Source organism: Narcine bancroftii, chromosome 7, assembly GCF_036971445.1.
Source record: "Narcine bancroftii isolate sNarBan1 chromosome 7, sNarBan1.hap1, whole genome shotgun sequence".
NCBI lineage: Eukaryota > Metazoa > Chordata > Chondrichthyes > Torpediniformes > Narcinidae > Narcine > Narcine bancroftii.
This window is the reverse complement of record NC_091475.1, coordinates 83,245,689-83,267,407: the sequence shown is the minus strand read 5'-3', so window position 1 is coordinate 83,267,407 and position 21,719 is coordinate 83,245,689. Positions and strand designations below refer to the sequence as shown.

Sequence of the window (21,719 nt, the reverse complement as noted above, 5' to 3'; positions counted from 1 at the left end):
TGAGTTGCCCTTTATCCCTTGTCGGACAACCACATCTCCCCTCTCCATTTGGATTTGCGAATCCCCTCGCAAGCGTCAACTGATTTTGCAGTGACCGCTCTTTTCCCCCACCCAGCCCCCCCCAGAAAAGATTTCGCTTTTTATATGTCACAAAGGTCACTCTTTTAATTCCCTCTTTATTCTCTCTATTCCATTACCTTCCCTTATTAATTCTTGTCTATACTCTCTATGTTTTCCTCTAATTACAGATACTTTCACGTATGCCCATTGTCTCTATTCACTCTTATACCTCTTTACCCGCATACATATCAATCGTGGTCATTTTTACCCTCCTTACCCGTCTTCATCCCTCAGTCTATTTTTGTCTTTACCCACATACATATCAATCGTGATGATTTTTGCTCTCATTACCCGTCTTCATCCCTCAGTCTATTTTTGTAATTGTTCTGCAAATTTTCGTGCTTCTTCTGGATCCGAGAATAGTCTGTTTTGTTGTCCTGGAATAAATATTTTCAATACCGCAGGATGCTTCAGTGTAAATTTATATCCTTTCTTCCATAAAATCGCTTTTGCTGCATTGAACTCTTTTCTCTTCTTTAGGAGTTCAAAGCTTATATCTGGATAAATGAAGATTTTTTGCCCTTTATACTCCAGTGGTTTGTTGCCCTCTCTTACTTTTTCCATTGTCTTCTCCAGTACCTTTTCTCTTGTAGTATATCTTAGGAATTTTACTACAATAGATCTTGGTTTTTGTTGTGGTTGTGGTTTAGGGGCCAATGCTCTATGTGCCCTTTCTATTTCCATTTCTTGCTGTAGTTCTGGACATCCTAGGGCCTTAGGGATCCATTCTTTTATAAACTCCCTCATATTCTTGCCTTCTACATCTTCCTTAAGGCCCACTATCTTTATGTTATTTCTTCTGTTATAATTTTCCATTATATCTATTTTTTGGGCTAGTAATTCTTGTGTCTCTTTAGTTTTTTTATTAGATTCCTCCAATTTCTTTTTTAAGTCTTCTACCTCCATTTCTGCTGCTATTGCCCGTTCTTCCATCTTGTCCATTTTTTTCCCCATTTCTGTTAAGGTCATATCCATTTTATTTATTTTCTTTTCTGTGTTGTTTATTCTTCTTCTTAAATCATTGAATTCCTGTGTTTGCCATTCTTTAAATGACTCCATGTATCCTCTAACAAGAGCAAGTATATCCTTTACCTTGCCTTTCCCTTTATCTATTTCACTGTATTCTTCCTCTTCTTCTTCCTCTAGGTTGACCATCTGTTGTTTCTTTGCTGCCCTTTCCTCCTCTTCTTTCTTGTTTCCATTGTCTTCTGTGGTCTCTTCTTGCTGCAGGTGTTCTGCAGCTGTCGTTGCCGGCTGTGGAGATCGACTCCCCAGCTGGTCCCCCCTCCCGTCGGTGTGTTCTTTTTCATGCGCATCGCGCATGCGCGACTCCTCGCGCATGCGCGCTTGCGCACTTTTACTCGGCTCTGTGAGCCATTGTTGTAGTTCTCTTTCTACCGACCTGAGGTAGTGGGGTCTTCTCTCCACAGCGGGCCTCTTCGGACAGGTAAGGCCTTCACCTTTTTCCTCCGTTGTCTTCTCTTCCTCTCTTCTTTCCGTTGATTTTGATTTTTCTCCTTTTGTCTCCATCTTCTTTCCACCTTTATACTCACTTTTCTTTAACTTGTATTTCTCTGCCTTTGTATTTTCTCTTGTTTTTCCCGACTTTTCTGGAGAGGGCTGGAGTTCACCGTCCGGCCACTACTCCATCACGTGACTCCTCCTGGAAGTAGAGTGGCTGACGTGCTTTTTTCATTATGTCATTAGTGTGTTCGGTCCAGGAAAGATCCTCCAAAATGGCGACTCCCAAAAACTTACCCTCTCCACCTCTGATCCCCCCCCAGTGAGCACTGGATCATATATCTCTGGTTTTCCCTTTCTGAAGCCAACAATCAGATCCTTCATTTTGATGATTGAGTGTGAGGTTGTTGTTGGTGTGCCATTCGGCCAAGTTTTCAATCTCCCTCCTGTGTGCTGACTCATCTCCCCTTTTTACTAACTGCTACCTCTCCAAGGAGGTACCTTACTGCTACCTCTCCTCAACCTGAAATCACACTACCAGGCCTGTACAAGAATTTAAAACAAAAACTGTGAGGTCTTTGGTCTCCAATGGAAATAGTGTCTATATCTCAAATGTCCTCCACAATTAAAGGCTCTAATTTTTGACATTGGTGGAATGTAGATTCTGAGTGACATACACAGCCTTTCAATAATAAGACATCAAGTATGTCATATGGAACTCAAATCATGGTCAGTATTTTCATTACCTTTCTCAGCTGTATTGTCTTTATTTTATGAAAGTACTCGTACCATTTTGCATGTTTAGTATTCAATCCAAATAACATGTTTTTTAAACAACTTTTTATTTGAGCAATTTAAATCTCCCGACAGCATTTCCTTAATTCATCCATCTTGGTGTACCTGTATTCAGCACCCAGTCATTTCTACTAAGTTAGATTTTTTTTTCTATTTTCAGTCGAAGAGCTTCCTTTGCTGTTTGTAAATGTTTTGTGCTTTGTAGCGAAGTTGATCCACGTACTCCTGATGTTCAAGTGGCACTGTTATCCTACATTGATACATATTACATTCGTTAACCACTATTTATTATCTCCTCAATGAAGTGGATAATGCAGGCCAGACAATATCTGCTCCTAGAGAAACCAGACTAGTATTTCAGATCAGTGATCTTTCATTAGAACCGTTCTGATAAGAGGTCATCAGTTGAAGCATAAGCTAATTACTGCTTGACCTACTGAGTACTTATAACATTTCTTTAAAAAAAGATTTAAATTTCCAGTATCTGCAATATTTTACTCTTGGAATTTTATTTCCTTTCAACCAACTTTTTTCCTGATTTTCCACATTCCTTCTTGTCAGAACATTTATAACTTGCCTCATTTGAGTCATCCAGCAGGCTGGTAGAAACTCGCCTATTAGATTCATCTGGACGAGTTGGAATATCATGTCTGTCATTTTGCCCTGGTCTTACTTGAACAATATGACTTGCTTTTCACACACCCTTGCTGACTGTGATTAACGATTCTCATGCATCACCAAATGGTAACTGAATTGATTTTGAATGATGGATTCTAAACCTAGCATAACTATACGGAAATTAGTTAACCTTGTCCATCCTTGGTGGTATTGTGGATGTTTTTGGCTTGGTCTTTCCCACACCCTCACCATCCACTTTGTTTCTACAGCCATGCATTTTTTAGTCCTGTAGGCCCAAACAGCTTCCAGACTGTGCTACAATGTTGAATAGTTGTACTACCAATCAACTGCAATTAGATAAAGAATCGTGATTAATAGGCTTAATCACCTTAAAGTGTCAGCCCTGCTTGCATCTTGCTGGCCTGATGCTGAGGGAGGGGTTTGAGTGTAACAGCCTCTATGGGCATATCTGGGAGGGAGGAGTCACAGGTTCAAGGGGCACCCAGCCCATACAGTGCATATATACATCTTTTCACATAGTGGTAGCACCACATTGGCCCCTCCTTTTTAAACAAAGTCCGGCAGGGTGGTGTGGTTTAGTGTTTGTTACAGTTCCAAACTCCCTTACAGATTCTGGCTGTCCAGTGTTCTCGTCTGTCGTTGTGACCGTCACAGGGTCTGCTGTTGTACAGCTGACGGTTCCCGGATGGTGTCTTGCACAACAGGCAGTGCCTCCTGTGGCTGAGGGGGTGTTGGTACAGTGGTGCTGTTCTGGTCGGTTGGAGTTTGAGGCGCGAAATCAAGGGCCAATAGTGGGGGCAGTTGGTCAGGTTACTGAGGAGGGGATTGGCCGGTCAATCGAGAGGTCTCTTGCATACGCCAGGTCCTGGATGGAGACAGTGTCCTGATGACCATTCTGATACTCCATGTAGGCATATTGGGGGTTGGCGTGGAAGAGGTGGACTTTCTTTACCAGAAGGTCAGTTTTGTGGTGTCTGATGTACCTTTGGAGCAGCACAGGCCCATGGTTCATCAGCCAGGGTGGTTTTGTAGTTCCAGATGGCGATTTCCTGGGGAAGGAAAAGAGCATTTTGTGCTGTGTTGCATTCGTGGTCATACAGAGAAGGGACCTAGTGGTATAGAGCACATCAAGGAGGGTGTCTTGCCCTGGGAGGTGAGTAGTCCTTTCAATTTAAAGGCTAAGATGACTGCCCTCCAAACAGTGGCATTTTACCTCTCTACCTGCCCGTTCCCCCAGGGGTTATAGCCTGTGATCCTGTTTGCGGCTATGCCCTTGGCACAGCTCCACGCTCATAAAGGAGGACACCTTTATGACCATGGCTGTTATATCCAGGCAGGGGATGGCAAAGGGGGAATGGGAATATTCATCCACGATGTTTATAAAGTATACATTCCTGTTGGTGGATGGGAGGAGTCTCAAAGTCCATGTTCAGCTGCTCAAAGAGGCTGGTGGCCTTGATAAGGTGGGCTTTGTCTGGCCAGTAGAACTGGGGTTTGCACTCAGCGCAGACTTGCACTGGGCAGTTGCGTGTCAATTCCTGATGTCCTTGACTGAGTAGAGGAGGTTGTGGGCTCTAACAAAGTGGTAGAGCCTGGTGACTCCGGGGTGGCAGAGGTTGTTGTGGAGGACTTGGAGGCGATCCAGCTGCGTGTTGGCGCATGTCCTCCCGGGACAGGGCAACAGGAGGCTCGTTGAGCTTCCCGGGCCAGTACAAGATCATAGTTGTAGGTGGATAGCTCAATTCTCCACCTCAGGAGCTTGACGTTCTTCATTTTTCCTCTGTTTGTTGTTTAACATAAAAGCGACTGCACATTGGTTAGTCAGCAGAGTGAACAGTTTTCCAGCCAGGTAGTGCCTTCACAGCTTCCACTATGACTTAGGCCTCCTTTTCGATGGGTGAGTGCCAAAGCTCAGGGCCCTGGAGAGTTCTGAAAAGAAATACCATGGGACTGCCCACCTGGTTGAGCATGGCAGCCAAGGCGGTCGGACACATCGCCCTCCACCTGGAATGGGATGGTTTCACCTAGAGCGTGCATCGTTGCCTTGGCGATGTCGCCCTTGATGCGTGTGAATGCCGTTTAGTCTTCTGCCGATGGGGAAAGTGGCTGATTTCACCAGGGGGCAGGCTTTGTCTGCCTAATTGTGGACCCATTGGGTAAAGTAGGAAAAGAGGCCTAAATACCTTTTCAGGGCCTTGAGGGTCTGGGATAATGGGGGATCCAACAGGGGGTACATGTGGTCTGGGTCTGTCCCAATAATGTCATTCTCCACCACACAGCCCAGAATGGCCAGCCTTGAAGTGCTCAAGACACACTTCTTTTGGTTATAGGTCAGGTTGAGGCTTTTGGCTGCCTGAACAAACTTGTGGAGGTTGGTGTCATGGTCCTATTGGTTGTGGCCACAGATGGTCACATTGATAAGGTAGAGAAATGTGGCCTTGAGTGCATAGTCATCAACTATGTAGTCCATCTCCCTCTGGAAGACAGAGACCCCATTGGTAGCTCCGAAAGGGATGCCGAGGAAGAGGTAGAGGCGGCTGTCTGCCTCAAAAACAATGTAAGGGTTGTCCTTCGGTCGGATTGGTAGTCGGTGGTAAGCCGGTTGAGAAAACCTGGAACTGGATGATCTTGTTGACCATGTTGGTGATGCGGGGAAGTGGGTAGGGTTCTAGCAGAGTGAAGCAGTTTATGGTCTGACTGTAGTCAATGACCATGCATTGTTTCTCTCCGCTCTTTACCACCACTAATTGGGCTCTCCATGGACCGGTGCTGGGTTCTATGACCCCTTCTGCTAGGAGTTGTTTGTCCTCCGGTTTAATGAAGGTTCTGTTCCTGGGGCTGTACTGTCTGTTCTTAGTGGCTACCAGCTGGCAGTCGGGGGGTGAGGTTCTCGAACAGGGACAGTGGAAAGTAGAGAGGCCGCAACTCGTGTTCAGGGAGGGGGGGGGTTGGCCATTTGGTGTTGCAGACCATGAGGGGCAGGTGGGGGCATGTGGACTGAACTGCATGAAGTCCCAGTATGACCGGTGCACAGAGGGTACAGCATGATCAGGAGTTCCCCGCATAGTCAGCGTCACGGTGAAGCAGCTGTTGATCTCGGCTGAGTGGGATTGGGAGGCCAGGGAGACATTACATTGTGTTGGGGTCACCACGAGGGAATATTGCTTTATAGTACCCAGGTGGATGAAGCTCTCGGTGCTTCCGGAATCAAATAAACAGTTCGTAGGGTGGCCATTTACCTTGAAGTTCATCATGACTTTGGCCAGTTGGTGCAGGCTATCTTGATCGACGATGATGGAGGCAAGCATGTGGTCGCTGTCCGAGTCATTACTGTGTTGGTTCGCCAAGATGGCCACCCCCATATTGCGCATGCGGTGCTGTCCCATGTCGCCAGAACTGGTGCCACCCCGTCTTGTCATCCCCAGAGCCCCGTGGATCCATCCCCGGCCACCGGAAGTGACGTCTGTGGTGGAGCTAGAAGTGGGGTGGTCCAAGATGGTGGCGGCTGTCAACCACAAGCAGCACTGCTGGGGGGAGATTGGGACCTACACACTTTCGCTTAATGCCCTTTCTTCCTGAAAGTGGAGCATGTGGCACTTCAGGCTGGGCAGGTCTCATGGAAGTGCTTCCCATGCCCGCAGAAGTAGCACCTCTAGCGCTCGATAGCAGCGGCAGAGACGTGAGACCTCACATCCCAAGATGGTGGTGCCTGTGTCCTCCATGCGGCAGCTGTGTTACCAGAATAGCATGCTTTAGCGCTTCATTACGTTGTCTCCAGTGATTTAGCCAGGTCCACTACTTTCTGCAGGCTCCGATCACCCTTTTCTTGCGGCCTCTGTCTGATGTAGTCAGAACTGAACCCGGCCACACACGCATCCCGTATTAGCCCTTCGAGATGGGCAGCTGCAAAGACCTCTCGGCAGACACAGGCTCGCCCCAGCTGCTACAGGGCCGGAATATATTCGTCAATCGTCTCACCTGGCGCTTGTTTTCATCTGCCTAGGAGGAATTGTGTGTATATGACGATTGTTGGGGCCTGGTACTGCTTCTGCAGGAATGCCATCACTTCAGAATAAGTAGCAAAGTCTCTTATCGCTTGTAAAACCTGGTGACCGACTTGAGCAAAGAGCACTTCCTTCCTGTCTTCTTCACTCACACACCATTGCACCTCATGAATGCGTTGAGGTAGTGCACCCACTAGTTGAATTTAGTTGAGGTCTCCAGATCCTTGGGATCGGTGTCTAATCTATCTGCCCATACTACCTTGTCCATGGCCTAAAATTAAGGGGATTAAATTGTACTACTAATCAACCACAATCAGACAGGGAATAGTGATGAATAAGCTTTAATCACCTTGGTGTCAGTACAGCTTGCATGTTGCTGGCCCAGTTCCAAGGCAGGTACTGAAGGAGGGGTTTGGGCGTAACAGTCTTTATGGAGTTATCTCGGATGGAGGAGTCAAACGTTCAGGGGGAGGGCCAGCTCGTACATGCATACATCTATACACATAGTGGTAGCACCACATGAGTCCATGAGCAGATCATAGACCATCCCATTTTCCAGCATTTGGTTCGTAGACTATGTTGCTTATCCAGAGAGTTCTGAAGTATGAGAATGATTGCCTCCAACACCTTCTCAGGTGTTCCAAGTGATTTCTGAATGAGAATGATGTGTGTTTTGGAGGAGAATCTGTAATTGAGCCCCCCCCCCCCCACCCCGTGGTCCATGTGCTTTGCCATTTGGGTGGTTCGATGAATTTCTATCAACACGTTTAATGTCAAGTTTTGGAAACTCTGCTGCATGAATTAATTATGAAAGCTGAATGATGCAAGTCGGGGAATTGAAGATCCCAATTAACTTTGCTCAAACTGCTTCAATAAGTTGCAGCTTTTCAGTCAGCCATGGAAAGCGTTTGTTGCTTCAGAGAAGCCAATAACAGTAACTTTGCATGTTTTATGGAAGAACAATGTTCAACTTTTACTTTTTATAGCATCTTATTTTGTGTTATTTTTGGGTAGGAGGACCAGCAGAATATTGCCAGTTGAAAGCGGGGGATGAAATAAGTTCAATCAATGGCAATAATGTAGCTGATATGGACTATCGTGCATGGGTTGGGGCTTTGGAAGATGCAAAAAAAACTGGAAAGTTGAACATGCAAGTCAGAAAATATGAAGATATCAGTAAGTCCTTGAATCTATTGCCTCTTTCCATTTCACTAACTGACAGATGTGTGTATGTCCCCTGAATAAATGTGTAGAAGAGCTTACAAAATATATGGGACTTCTCCGAAATTCATTGTTATTAATACTTGAGGTGATGGGTTAATTGTTAATGAGGCAAATCAACATCATAATTTGTGCCAATGAAAGAATTCATAGGCAACACCGATTATTTTCCATATTTTTGAGTATTTAGATGGGATCACCTTTCAATGTAGAACAGTCCCTAGATGCGGCATGCCGCTAGCAAGGCTGTGTTTGGAAAGGCTCTACATTTCCATTTTGATGAGCAGAGGTGATGCATGTTTCACAGTTTTTCCCTCCCCCCTTCCTGATGAAGTAACCAAATATCACAAGTTTCCAAATATGGGGGGGTGGGGGGAGAAAGTAAGAATAGAGTAGATTATTGCATTGTAAACTGAGTTTGTAATTCATTTGTAGTTATTTTGAATAATGTCCATTTATGAGGCTTTCCATAATAATTACCATCAATGCAAATGTTGTGAAGTGACAAATGCTCTGTCCTTTCATTAACTGAATCTGGATCAAGTGGGTATCTTGCTTAGCAAAGGGAGGAGATCTGCCACCCCGACCTGATCTGTCCAATGTGTGAATCTCAACCATCAATCCAGTTAACTTTCCACTCTGCTCGAATTAAAGAAATGGTTAAAGATGGATAATATTTGCGGGCGTACGTAATCAATGAATGGATGTGTTTAAACAAAAACACGTCCCACTAAACGGAAATGTTCAAATTGGGTATATTTTGCAACAGAAGAACGGCCACTTTGTCCACCAGATCTGTGTTGTTTATTCTCCACTTGAATCTTCTCCTGCCATCTTTGTCTAGCCATATTTGTGCTCCCTTTATTCTTTGCTGACCTGATGATTTACACCCACCTCTTTAAAAAAGCTCCATAAAATTTCACCTTGACTATCACAAATGATGACATGGTTTTCATTTTCAGCACTTATGGAATATAGTCATTCAGGAAAAACAATATTTAGAAGTTGCCTTGTAGTTGGAATCAGGCTGGTGATACAAGTTTTCAATTGTGCTACCTACACTTGAACACTATAATTATCCATAGTGCAAAGTTTTCATCTAACTCTGGTTATATTATTTACACTTCCCATTTACTGTACAGGAAAGGTACATCTTGTGATGATCTCACTTTTAAGGACATTGATTGCAGAGAATATTGAGAGATTCCATAAGTGTAATGTATTGACACATAAGTTAATACTTTGCTTTCTCCAAAGTCATTTCTTTTTCATGTTTTCCTCCTGTGTATTTTCCTTTATCTTTTATTCCCCACTATGTTCTCCTTTAGAAGGTTGCTAAGAAAATGCAGCTTCTCACAGCAGCAAATGGATTTTTTAAACTGATGTGGGGAAAGTCACCCGTGAATTCCTTTCTCGGGTCAGCAATTTAAATGTGTTAGGAATTTTAAATCCAGCTTGGAATGTGGGGTATGGCAGATATTTATTACCCATTCCTTCATGCCTTGCCTGGAGAGCTGCAGCGTTGAATGAACCTTGGTGAAGATACTCCCTCAGTGTTGTTGCTCATGAGTTCTAGGCTTTCCTGAAGATGAAGGAAGATGAAATATTTTTAAGGTAAGGTTGAGCACCGGGCCTGGTGCATAATTTACTGACGAGGGAGAGGATGAAGGTTTGGAAAATGTAATGGGATCTATTTATTGAGCTGAGGCTGATGCACTGTTGTCTCCTGTGCAGGCATTTCACCTGTCCTTTACTTCTGTATGTTCTCCTCACTTCTTTATAAGGGTTCTCCATTTGTTTCTCATGTCTTTGCTCCGTTATCTTGGCAGGATTATTGATTTAGACTCACAGATCTCTTATTCTAACCAATGTGATTCTCCGGGAATATTATTTACAGGCACAAGTGACATGAAGAACAGCGTCTCCAATGAACCCATGATATTCCGCAGGAGCCAACTCTTCACTCAACTATCAGATGTAGGTGATTTTAAAAGTGGATTTAGATTATATAAGTGTACTGAAAGGAGTGTGAAGTTTGCCTGTTTTAGGGCAAATGAGGTTTGTTTTTTTTCACAATCCTTGTCTCCAGTATTATCTGTGTGCAGTTTGCAGTTCTCCATGTGGGTTTCCTCCAGATGATCTATTCTCCTGTTCATCTTAAAGCCAGGCAGATTGGTGGGTAATCGACACTGTAAATAATCCCTGGTGTGTAGGTGAGTAGTAGAACCTGGATGAGAACATTAGAGAATGAAATGGGGTTTGCGTTGGGTTGTGTCGATGGGTGGTTGATGGTTGGTATGGTCTCGTTGGACAGAAGCTCCTGTTTCCATATTGTATGAGTCTCTTCCAAAGATCTGCATGTTCCCATAATTTTAAAACTCATTCAGTCCAGTCACTTGTATCAGTGCTTACAAAAAAATTATTGATTGTCGTCAGAGAGGAGCAGAGAAAGGCTATGTGGCTGTTGACAAGGTTATGACTGTTGTTTCTCTCTCCAATGATCACATCTCTTTCTTCTCCTTTGTTGATGCCCATCTTGAACAAAATCCACTACAACAATTTACACCCCTAAGTGCTGAAGGATTTTCAAGTCTCGCCTCCAAAGTTAAGAAATGCCTCTTTATCTTGGACCAAAACTGCTTATTCTCAAAGCAAGCTGATGATTTTTCAACCAGTGTCTTGATACCCACTGTGTCGAGCCATTTCAAAATCATATCGGTTACAGTTTGGTCACCTTTCCCTCTTCCAAACTCCAAAGAAGATAGGCCTCACTAAATGTTGAATGCCTTAATGCAGAGAGGAAGGATTCACATATCATACAAAAGGTCCTGTGTTCCTTGTTCTCATATAATTGGAGGCTTGAAACAAGTTACCCAGCTGCCATTCCACTTAGGATAGTAAGTTAGTAAACCTATATAAAACCAACATACAAACAGCAGAATCGGAAAGGAAGCTTAGTTGGCGAATGCTAAAAGTTAACATGGAACAGTCCAGCACAGGAGCAGGCTCTTTGACCCATGATGCTTGAGCCAAATATGATGCCCAAATTAAATTAAGACTCTGCTGCTTGCACATGATCCATGCCCCTCTATTCCCTGCATTTCCATATGTTCTGGCTGGAACCCCCTGAAACACTGCTATTAAATCTGCTTTCACCACTAATCTTGCCAGCCCATTCCAGGCACCTACCACTCTGTGTAAGAAAAAAGAAACTCTACACTTCCCTTTAAACTTTCTCCCCCTCAACTTAAATGTGTATCCTCTAATATGTGATATTTTTATCCTGGGAATAAAAATTCAGACTGTCGCCCCAATCTATGCATTTCATAATTTTATGAGCTCCTGTAAGGTCCCCCCACCCCAGCCTCTGATGTTCCACTTGAATAATTTTGTCTCGAGCATTTCAAATGAATTGTTTATTGTCATGCTATCCAGGAAAGCTAACCCATACTTAAATCCAACAATAATAAAAGAAAAGACGGTGTTCTGTTACAGTAAGTCAAAGAGTGCCATGTCCGCTATTACAAAGACAGTGCAGGTCATAGAGAGAAGCTTCGTTGAAACAATGCAAGAGGATTATTGCTCACCAAAGAGACATCCATTTCGGGTCCAATAATAGCACACATTCAATAATAGCTCTTGAATGTGGGAGTTTGTGTTTTCAAACCTGTCAGAAATAAAACTTCTCACACATGAGTCTCTTTAAAACTGATGACACGACAAGCTTTATTTACAAGTCTGCAGAGTTGGACTCAACTGGTTTCTCACCAGTTAAGCCCCGATACATACAGTGCATTGATTTTTATACCCTTATTATTTGCCCTTCCCCTTCTTATTAATACTGTTTTAATTGGTTAGTATTACAAAAACATTCTAAGTATAACTGCATTATTAATTATCACGTTCGTTACGTACGCTGTGAACTCTACATTCACTAAATTCTGTTTCTCACACTTCTTATCAATCCTTTGTCTCCTGCATGTCTCTTACTATGACCATGAAAAGATAGGTTTAAAAAAACATATTCAGCAGATCCTTCTGTCCTTGACTGCTAGTAAACTCTCTGTCCGTTCTGGCTTCCCTGTTTATGATTAATCATCACATTTTAATTTAAGTCTTTTTAACCTAAACTCTCTATATAACAATCCACCCCTTTCTCTCTTTAAAATGTGTTGAATATATGTATAGATATGAATGGGGATTCTAAGCTAGGGAAGAGAAATGTTTTATGATACATTAATCTCACGCTGAAATAAAAGTCTTACAGGGTCTCCCATTCCCCCTGGTTGCATAGCTTGTTCGACCATGGAAATCACCAGGCTGCGTAGACAGGGAATAATACAGGGTAAAATAAGTAGGAGGAATAAAATACCTCCGATGACCCACAAGAAGGTACGCCACCAGGTTCCTCCAAACCATTTGTCCATCCAATTAAATTGTGGGAAAGGATGCCAGGTTTGAACCGGTACATGGGACAATGTACGAATATTATCAGCGATTTTACGAACGGCTTTTCCATTATCATCAATCTGTAAGCAGCAGTTAGTCAAATTAAGCTTGCCACATACACCTCCTTCCGTGGCTAGGAGATAGTCTAGGGCTAGACGGTTCTGATATATAGCAGAGCGCATTTGACCTTGCTGGGATGCAAGTAATTGCAGGGCTATAGCTGTTTGATTTGTAACAATTTCAAGGACTGCTTGTAAGCGAATTATACGATTTAACATATATAGGAGTACGATAACCCCAGGATCCATCTTGAGCCCATGTAGCGGGACCATAATATTGAATTATGCGCTCTGGAGGCCAATCATCTCTCCATTCTCCCAAATGTACCGTGGTAGAGCGGGGTTGACGATGTAATGTATCAAAGACCTTCACGCCTAATTTATGACCGTGATCGTGGGGTAGAAGGAAAAATTCTGGGCGGATTATTCCTAGGAAACAAGTTCCACTCCACTGTGAGGGAAGACGAGTATAAGCTTTATTACCACATACCCAGAATAATCCATTTGGGGATACTCCATACCCCCTTTCCCAAACTCTTTTAAGAACGGGATTTGATTGGTATGGTCCTGTGATGGTGGAAGTGGTACAATTCCAAAACTGAATACTGCTATTAGACAGGGGTAGGCAATTAGTTTTAAAAACAGTGGATAAGAACCAAGTCTGAGGTTTAGGAAACCAAGTGAAAACACCAGGCGAAATGCGAATCCATACAGCCTTGAAGGGACTTTCTCCTACTGGGTATTTGCCGGCTCGTGAGAGACAATAAAAACCAGATGGGACGTTAGAGAGAGACCAGGTTTCTCTTGATCTCGTTCGGTTAGTTGTCCAAATCCGGGATATCATGGTCAATGAATTGAGGGGTTCTCCCCACCAAGGCCATTGTTCTGACATCCGTGGACCCCCGCAGACCCAACAATTGGTTACATTAAAAGTTCCTGCAATTTTAGTTGCCAGATCTACAAAAAGGTTATCTCCCCCAATTGCATTACCGAAACTTACATGGTTATTTGGATGGACTCGAACTAAGTCCGGCTGTCTTAAAGGGACAGGCAATTTTAAGTGTGGAGTGTAACTTTTCATTGGAACAGTACATTGGTGTATGCAAAACCAGAGTCCATCAGGGCATGGTGGGCTTGAGTCACCTTTCCAACCGTTAAGAGGGAAAGGAGTGGTATTAGGAATCTGTATATAATGACCCATATTATTTCCTTCTTTTTCCACACAAGGGGTATATGGATGTTGGGTGGTATTTTCTGCCCAGCATTTCTCAGGAACTGAGGTATGGGAAATGAAATTACCTTCCTTTCTTCCCCAAATGTGGTCCTGAAACAGGACCACTGTATCTCTGCATTTCTTACATTTCACACCTGATAAAGACATAGGCAAACTAAGAAAAATCAAAGAACATAACAATAACATTGTGAATTAAGTCTTTTTGCGAAATCGTAAGGTAAGAGGTTTTTCTCCAGGAACACAAGTCCAATCTGAGTTCGTATCAGGGTCCTGAGGCGCCTCTACAGGTCCCTTAAATCTGGATGCGTGTGTCCACCCCTTCTCTCTTGTTCGTGCTGCAGCTTCTGTAGTTAAGAGAACTTGGTATGGACCTTCCCACTGGGGCTGGAGTTTTTCAGTCTTCCAGGTCTTGATGAGAATCCAGTCTCCTGGTTCCACTTTGTGTAAAGAAAAGTCTAGAGGCGGTGTTTGTGCCAATAGTCCTCTCTTTCGTAAATCTGTAAGAGAGCGTGACAGTGCCTGTAAATAGTTCCTAACAAATATATCCCCTTCCCCCAAGGTGGGACACCCCTCAACTGTACTCCAGAAGGGAAGCCCAAACATCATTTCATAAGGGGACAGCCCTACATCTTTTCGTGGGGTAGTACGAATTCTCAATAAGGCCAGGGGCAGACACTTTATCCAAGGCATTTTAGTTTCCACCATTAACTTTGTCAATTGGATTTTTAGTGTTCCATTCATACGTTCAACCTTCCCTGAGCTTTGTGGATGCCAAGGGGTATGTAATTTCCAAGAGACCTGTAATGCATTACAAATCAATTGCTGGATTTTTGAAGAAAAATGTGGACCCCTGTCTGAGTCTATAGAATCCATTATACGGTATCTGGGGATTATCTGCTCTAGGAGGAGGCGAGCTACTGTAGAGGCTGTAGTATTTATTGTTGGGAAGGCTTCTACCCATCGGGTAAAGTGATCTATTATCACCAACAGATATTTCCATCTTTGAACTTGAGGTAACTCTGTGAAGTCGATCTGGATACGTTGAAAAGGGCGTATGGCTAATGGTTGACCTCCCATGGTCCCTGTCCTCATTATCTTCTTATTAATTTTTGTGCATAGGTAACAATTTTGCACCTCTTGTTGGGCCAAGGTGTAGATTCCCTTACACACATATTCTCGAAGCACTGTGTCACATAAGGCTTGGCTCTGATGATGCAGGTGTTTTAAAATATTGCGAGTTATTTCTTTATTTAGAACCATTCTTCCATCTGGTGTTTTCCATGTTCCATCAGGTAACTGGCTTGCGCCCAGCTGATCCATGTTCTTTTCTTCCTTAGCAGTGAAAATGGGAGCTGTCTTTATGCCTTGCCTTATTGGGATTAAAGTCAGCAAACGGACTTCTTGTTGCATGGCTGCTCTTTTGGCTTCTTCATCAGCCAGTCTGTTTCCAATTGCTGTCGGGTTATCTCCCCTTTGATCGCTTGGTATGTAGACCACTGCTATTTCTTGGGGTAATGTTAAGGCTTCTAAAGTCAGAGTAATCATCTGTTCGTGTGCCAATTCCTTTCCTCTTGATGTAATTAGACCACGCTCCTTCCAGATCTTACCAAAGGTATGCACTACCCCGTATGCGTATTTGGAATCTGTGTAAATCGTTCCAATTTTCTTTGCCAGTATTCTGAGGGCTCTCTGCAAGGCATATAGTTCACAGGATTGTGCTGACCAGCTTCCGGGTAGTCTCGTGGATTCTACTACTTTCCAAGTATTTCCTTCTATTATAGCATACCCATTTCTTCTCATTCCGTCAACACATCTGGCGGAGCCGTCAATGTAGAATTCATATCCTTCTCCCAGCGGAGTATCGCAAAGGTCTTCTCGGGTCTTGGTCTGAAGATCTGTCAACTCGACACAGTCATGTTCCACCTCTTTCTCTGTTTCACTGCCGTATAAAAACTGAGCTGGGTTGCAGCTATTAATTTTTGCAAACTGTAAATCTTCTCCAACCATTAAAATGGTTTCATACTTTAATATGCGAGAATCAGTCAGCCATCGATGGGCAGTTTGTGTTAATAAAACACTCACAGAATGGGAGGTGTACACAGTCATCTTTCCTCCAAAAGTAAGTTTACGTGCTTCCTCTACCAACAGAGCAGCAGCCGCTACTCCCTGGATACACGTCGGCCATCCGCGAGACACTGGGTCCATCATTTTGGAAAGGAAAGCCACTGGGTGTCGCTGACCGCCTTTTTCCTGTGTTAAAACTCCCACAGCTGTTCCTTGGTTATGAGTGACAAATAGCTGGAAGGGCTGTTTTAAAGAGGGCAGAGTGAGTACTGGGGCTCGTGTTAGGCGATGTTTCAAGTCCTCGAACCATCCCTCCTCCTCCTGGGTCCATTTCAATGGATAGTCATTTTCATTTGTCAGTTTATCATACATAAACTTCACCAAAGCTGAGTAGTCCTCTATCCATAATCTACAGTATCCTAAGAGTCCCAGGAATTGTCTTATTTCCTTCTTATTACGGGGTAAAGGCATTCTAGTGATTCCCGCAATTCGTTCAGGGGTAATCCGTTTCTGTCCTTTACTTATCTGGTGTCCCAGATATATCACAGTTTTCTCAACAAACTGTAACTTGTTCCTGGACACCCGTAGACCCTTTTTCCCCAGATAATTCAAGAGTCTAATGGTCTCTCCCCTCATTTCTTGTTCCTTGGGTCCTGATAATAGTAAATCATCCACATACTGCATTAGTTGGGAATCATCAGATTGTGGATAGTCCATCAGGATTTGTTCTAGCATTTGTCCAAACAGGTTTGGAGATTCAGTGAACCCTTGGGGCAATACAGTCCACCGAAACTGTCTCCGTCTACCTGTCCATGGATTTTCCCATTCAAACGCAAACATATCTCTACTTTCCTCTTCTAACGGACAAGTCCAGAAGGCATCCTTCAAGTCGATAACACTAAACCACTCATGGTATGGGGGAATCCGACTCATAATAGTATAGGGATTAGGCACCACTGGGTGGCGGGTCTGAACAATAGCATTCAAACTTCTTAGATCCTGAACTAGGCGATAGGATCCATCTGACTTTTTTACTGGGAGTATAGGGGTGTTATAAGGTGACATGCATTCTTCTAATAGTCCGTCTCGTATTAAAGTCTCAATTACCGGCTGTAGCCCTTTTCTCCCTTCCAAAGAAATAGGATACTGACGTTTCCTTACCGGCTGATGACCTGGTATTAATGTGACATGTAAAGGTGGGATGTCCAGACCTCCTCGATTTCCCTCCTTATACCAGACTCTCTCGTCAATCTGCCGTTCATCCTCTTCCTTTAAAGCGCAGAGGTGGACTCGCACTTCTCCGCCCACAGGGAGAGCACCCAAACCTAGGAGAGCCTGTAAGTCCCTTCCTAGGAGGTTAAATCCAGCCGAAGGTAATAACAAGAGGTCTTGTACCCCTTCTCTTTCTTCCAGTTTCACTGTTACTTGGGGAATTATTGATACCATTCTGGGAGCCCCTTCTATCCCAGAAATTGTCAAATTACTTTTTATAGGCTCAGTTCCGATTGGCACAGTTATTACACTACTTCGTTCCGCTCCTGTGTCCACCATAAACACCACCTCTTCTCCCTTGGGACCAATTTTTAGTTTTACCAGGGGTTCCCTCTTATATTTGGTCCCTAACATTTGGAACCCCTGACACCCCTAATCTTCTTCCATAAGTTCGAGGGCACGCAATTCCCTCTTGTATCGGGGGCATTCCCTCTTAAAGTGTCCTTCCTCATTGCAGTAATAGCACTTAACGAACCTCCGGGGTCTTCCCTCTCTTGGATATTTTGGATTGTTTAGAGGAAGGTTTTGTTTTCTTTCCCCTCTGGATTCAGCATTCATCTGTCGGATAGTCTGTACCATAACCTTTGTCGCCTTCTTTTGATCTTCTTCTTCTCTCTGCACATATACTTTTTGTGCCTTTTTTAACAGTTCACTTAGGGGTTTTTCACTCCAGTCCTCCTCCTTTTCTAGTTTCTTTCTAATGTCTTGCCATGATTTGGAAACAAATTCAATTCGAATAAGCTGTTCACCCATTGGTGTACTAGGGTCCACACCAGCATACTGTTGGACATTCTTTCTCACCCTCTCCAAAAAATCAGTAGGGGACTCGTCTTTCCCCTGGTGGTTCCCAAATGCCTTGGTAAAATTGTGACCCTTTGGCACAGCCTCCCGTATCCCTTTAATTGTCCATTCTCTATATTGTCTCATACTTGCCAATCCCTCGGGTGTTCGTTTGTCCCACCTGGGTTCATTTAAGGGATATTTTTGTTCATGGGGTCTAGGGTCCCCAGGTTGTTCATATTCCCACATGAGGAGGGCAGCCCGTCGAATCATCTGCCTCTCCTGGGGTGAAAATAATGTTCCCATTATTGCCTGCATCTCTTCCCACGTATATGTGTTTGGTCCCAAGAATTGGTCAAGCTGTTCAGCCAGTCCTATAGGATCTTCCAATAACTTTTTCATTTCTTTCTTAAATCCCCGCACCTCTGTACTAGTTAGGGGAACATTCACATATCCCGTTCCCCCTCCCGGTCCTCCCATAGGAACTTCTCTCAGGGGATTTAGGTTTATTGAAAACTTTGATGGTCCTGGACCAGTCTGGGATCTTGTCCAGGGTCGGTTTACCGGTGGAAGTTTAGGGTCCGACTCCCTTAATTCATCCTTTTTTTCCCGGCCCCCTTCGGGGCAATCAGATTCATCACCTTTCCCCTCCGGTAATAAGCTTTCCTCGGGCGCAGTAGGCACCGGGGGAATATAAGGAGGGGGAAGGTTGTCCAGAGGTTCCCATTTCTTTTCTCCTGCTACCCTCAATTTAAAACATTCTGTTAAGGATCCTGGCCAGGGAACCCAACAAAATGCATATGCTGACTCTTCTTGATTCACCTTTGGTCTCGAATTTACATATATGTTTAATGCTTGTCTAACCCAATCCTCATCAGATCCAAATTTCGGCCACCAGACCGAGGAACCTTTAATAGGTTGTTTTGACCAAAGGAGACAATATTGGACCATCTTTTTCTTGTTTTTGTCCCGATATCTTTTACTATCCCAATTTTCAAACATTCTCCCCAAAGGGCTGTCAAGGGGTACTCCCAGGAATTGTCCTGAATTTTCAGACGAGCCCTTAGATTTTGATCCTCCCATTTTCCCACCTAGATCTGTTTATCGTTGCTGAGGACCCTCTCGTTCTGGACCCTACTCCCTTCCTCTCAGACGCCTCGTCGGAGGTGCTGTCCCTCCTTCGGTTACCGCTGAGGTTTTCCTGGGGTTGACCCCTCTCTTCTCGGCACTTCGTCGGAGGTGCTGTCCCTCCTTCGGTTACCGCCGAGGTTTCCCTGGGGTCTATCCTAGAGTCCCGCGACAGGGTCCTCACACCACGACAAAAGATCTATACTTAATCTATTCCGTTAGGTTTTTATCCAAACAGGTGTATCCCGTTACACCTGTTACCCAATCCCCACACCACAATCGTAAGTCGTCACTTACCAGTGTCTTCCCGGGGATTGAACCGTCACCCTTCTCCTCTCCGTCTTGTCGTGTCACCCTGTCCGGATACCACTCGCTCAAGCCGCCCGAAGCGACGAGCAAGGGACTAGGAGCCGCTGAACTCAGCGGGGTGCACCGCCTCCAATGTCCCCCTTCTCGCCTCCCCTCACGGCCAGAGTGTAGATCCCGGACGAGCCCCCATTTGTCAGAAATAAAACTTCTCACACATGAGTCTCTTTAAAACTGATGACACGACAAGCTTTATTTACAAGTCTGCAGAGTTGGACTCAACTGGTTTCTCACCAGTTAAGCCCCGATACATACAGTGCATTGATTTTTATACCCTTATTATTTGCCCTTCCCCTTCTTATTAATACTGTTTTAATTGGTTAGTATTACAAAAACATTCTAAGTATAACTGCATTATTAATTATCACGTTCGTTACGTACGCTGTGAACTCTACATTCACTAAATTCTGTTTCTCACACTTCTTATCAATCCTTTGTCTCCTGCATGTCTCTTACTATGACCATGAAAAGATAGGTTTAAAAAAACATATTCAGCAGATCCTTCTGTCCTTGACTGCTAGTAAACTCTCTGTCCGTTCTGGCTTCCCTGTTTATGATTAATCATCACATTTTAATTTAAGTCTTTTTAACCTAAACTCTCTATATAACAAAACCCGTGTATCTTCTGCACATAGAAGGTTGGGTGGGGGAGGGGGAGAAAGTGTATGAGATGGAAGCACCTGAGGCAGCGGGTGGATGAGGCAGAGTCGATGGAGAGGAAGCTGGCTTGCATTATGGCCTAAGCTACGTTCACGACTCGCGGCAGTTAGTTATGGTCTTGAGTGGAGCAGTTCCTGGGCAAGATTGGGATGAGTCCAGATAGGATACTTTCTCTATGGATCAGTAAAAATTGATAAGAGATCTTAGGGCCATGTTCTGAGCAGGTAGATATGATGGTGCACTTTCTTGATGATAGCAGTGCCAGGTTTTTGGTGATATTTACACAAAGAATTTGCAGCTCTCCACCTCGGCCTCATTGGTATATACAGGGGTATTGTTATGAGTTCAGCGAACACATTTATACCTTCAGCAATAGAAATACAGCAAAGCAATGGTTCTTTAAACAAAATTAGTTTAATTCTTAATTCTCTGAGTATAGAACAAGATCAACTCTTAACTTATCAACACTAAGTTATTTACACAATCCCTCCCCTCCCCCCCAACCTAATCTAAGCTCAAGTGTGTGTATGATGTGTTTTCAAGAAAGTCCTTCTTACTGACCAATCTTCCACTGTCCACGTTTCCAAGGCTCCAGTTTCCAGTCACCTTCAGTCTTGTGCACAGAATCAAACAGTCATTATATTCAAGCAAACTTCAGTACTTAGAATTACCAGGCAGGAAAGTTGTGGAGGATTACAGAGAGATGGTTATTGCTTGTTGGACACCCCAAACAGGAGTGTCTTCAGAAGAAACTTGTCTTCTTCCGGGTTCTTCTCACAGGGTTTTTCTCCTCTTTGCTACACCGGGAAGACGAACCTCCACTCCTGACTCCCACAGAGGGTAAACTCAGGCTACCATATCAGAACTCTGCCCAGTCTTGGAAAAAGTAGCCTTTTTAGCAGACTCCTTTTCTGTCCAGCCTTTCTCAGACTCCCTCCTGTGAACTCCTCTCTCATTCTCTGCCCTTCCCCTCCTGAAGTTCCAGGCACTGTTATTTTTTTGGTTTAAATTTGCAAATGTTGCGATTTCCAGGCTTTACAAAAAAACATTTGGGCCCAACTTTCTGCAAATGTTTCAGTTTCTGGGGTGTGGTTGCACATGTTGTTAAAGCCCAGAACCTTCTGTTTGCACCTGCCGTTGGACTTTGCAAGGCTGTGTCTGTGAAATGCATTCAACCTAACAGCTAACCCAATTTTAATCCCTTAAGCATATGTTTAATTAACCCATTGCATCACAGTATGTACTCCTCACCATCTCCTGAAGTCAACTCCTTCATTGTGCTGACATTGAGGGGAGAGATGATTGCCCTCACACCATACCACCAGATTCTCTATTGCATTCCTGTACAGGGTGTCATCATTGTTTGAGATCCAATGTATGACGGTGGTGTCATCTGCAAACTTGTAGATGGAGTTAGTTTGGCCACATAATCATGGATGTATAGCAAGGGGCTGAGGTGCTAAGGAT

The 21,719-nt window shown here is 43.9% G+C and overlaps 1 protein-coding gene and 1 long non-coding RNA gene across 5 annotated transcripts in view; one reads left to right on the top strand and one right to left on the bottom strand.

The window, feature by feature from the left end:
- Positions 1-21,719, top strand: part of LOC138739087 (LIM domain only protein 7-like) — a 218,083-nt gene that overhangs the window by 172,568 nt on the left and 23,796 nt on the right. For all 4 annotated transcript variants that reach the window (XM_069890547.1, XM_069890546.1, XM_069890545.1 and 1 more), the window contains 2 exons: positions 8,034-8,195; positions 10,138-10,217. In XM_069890547.1, coding sequence (XP_069746648.1) covers positions 8,034-8,195; positions 10,138-10,217 — 242 coding nt within the window. The remainder of the gene's footprint in view (positions 1-8,033; positions 8,196-10,137; positions 10,218-21,719) is intronic.
- LOC138739088 (uncharacterized) lies at positions 11,938-20,196 on the bottom strand. The gene is made up of 2 exons (XR_011341991.1): positions 19,524-20,196; positions 11,938-14,479 (listed from the first exon to the last, which is right to left on the bottom strand). It is a non-coding gene; the product is annotated as an uncharacterized lncRNA (long non-coding RNA).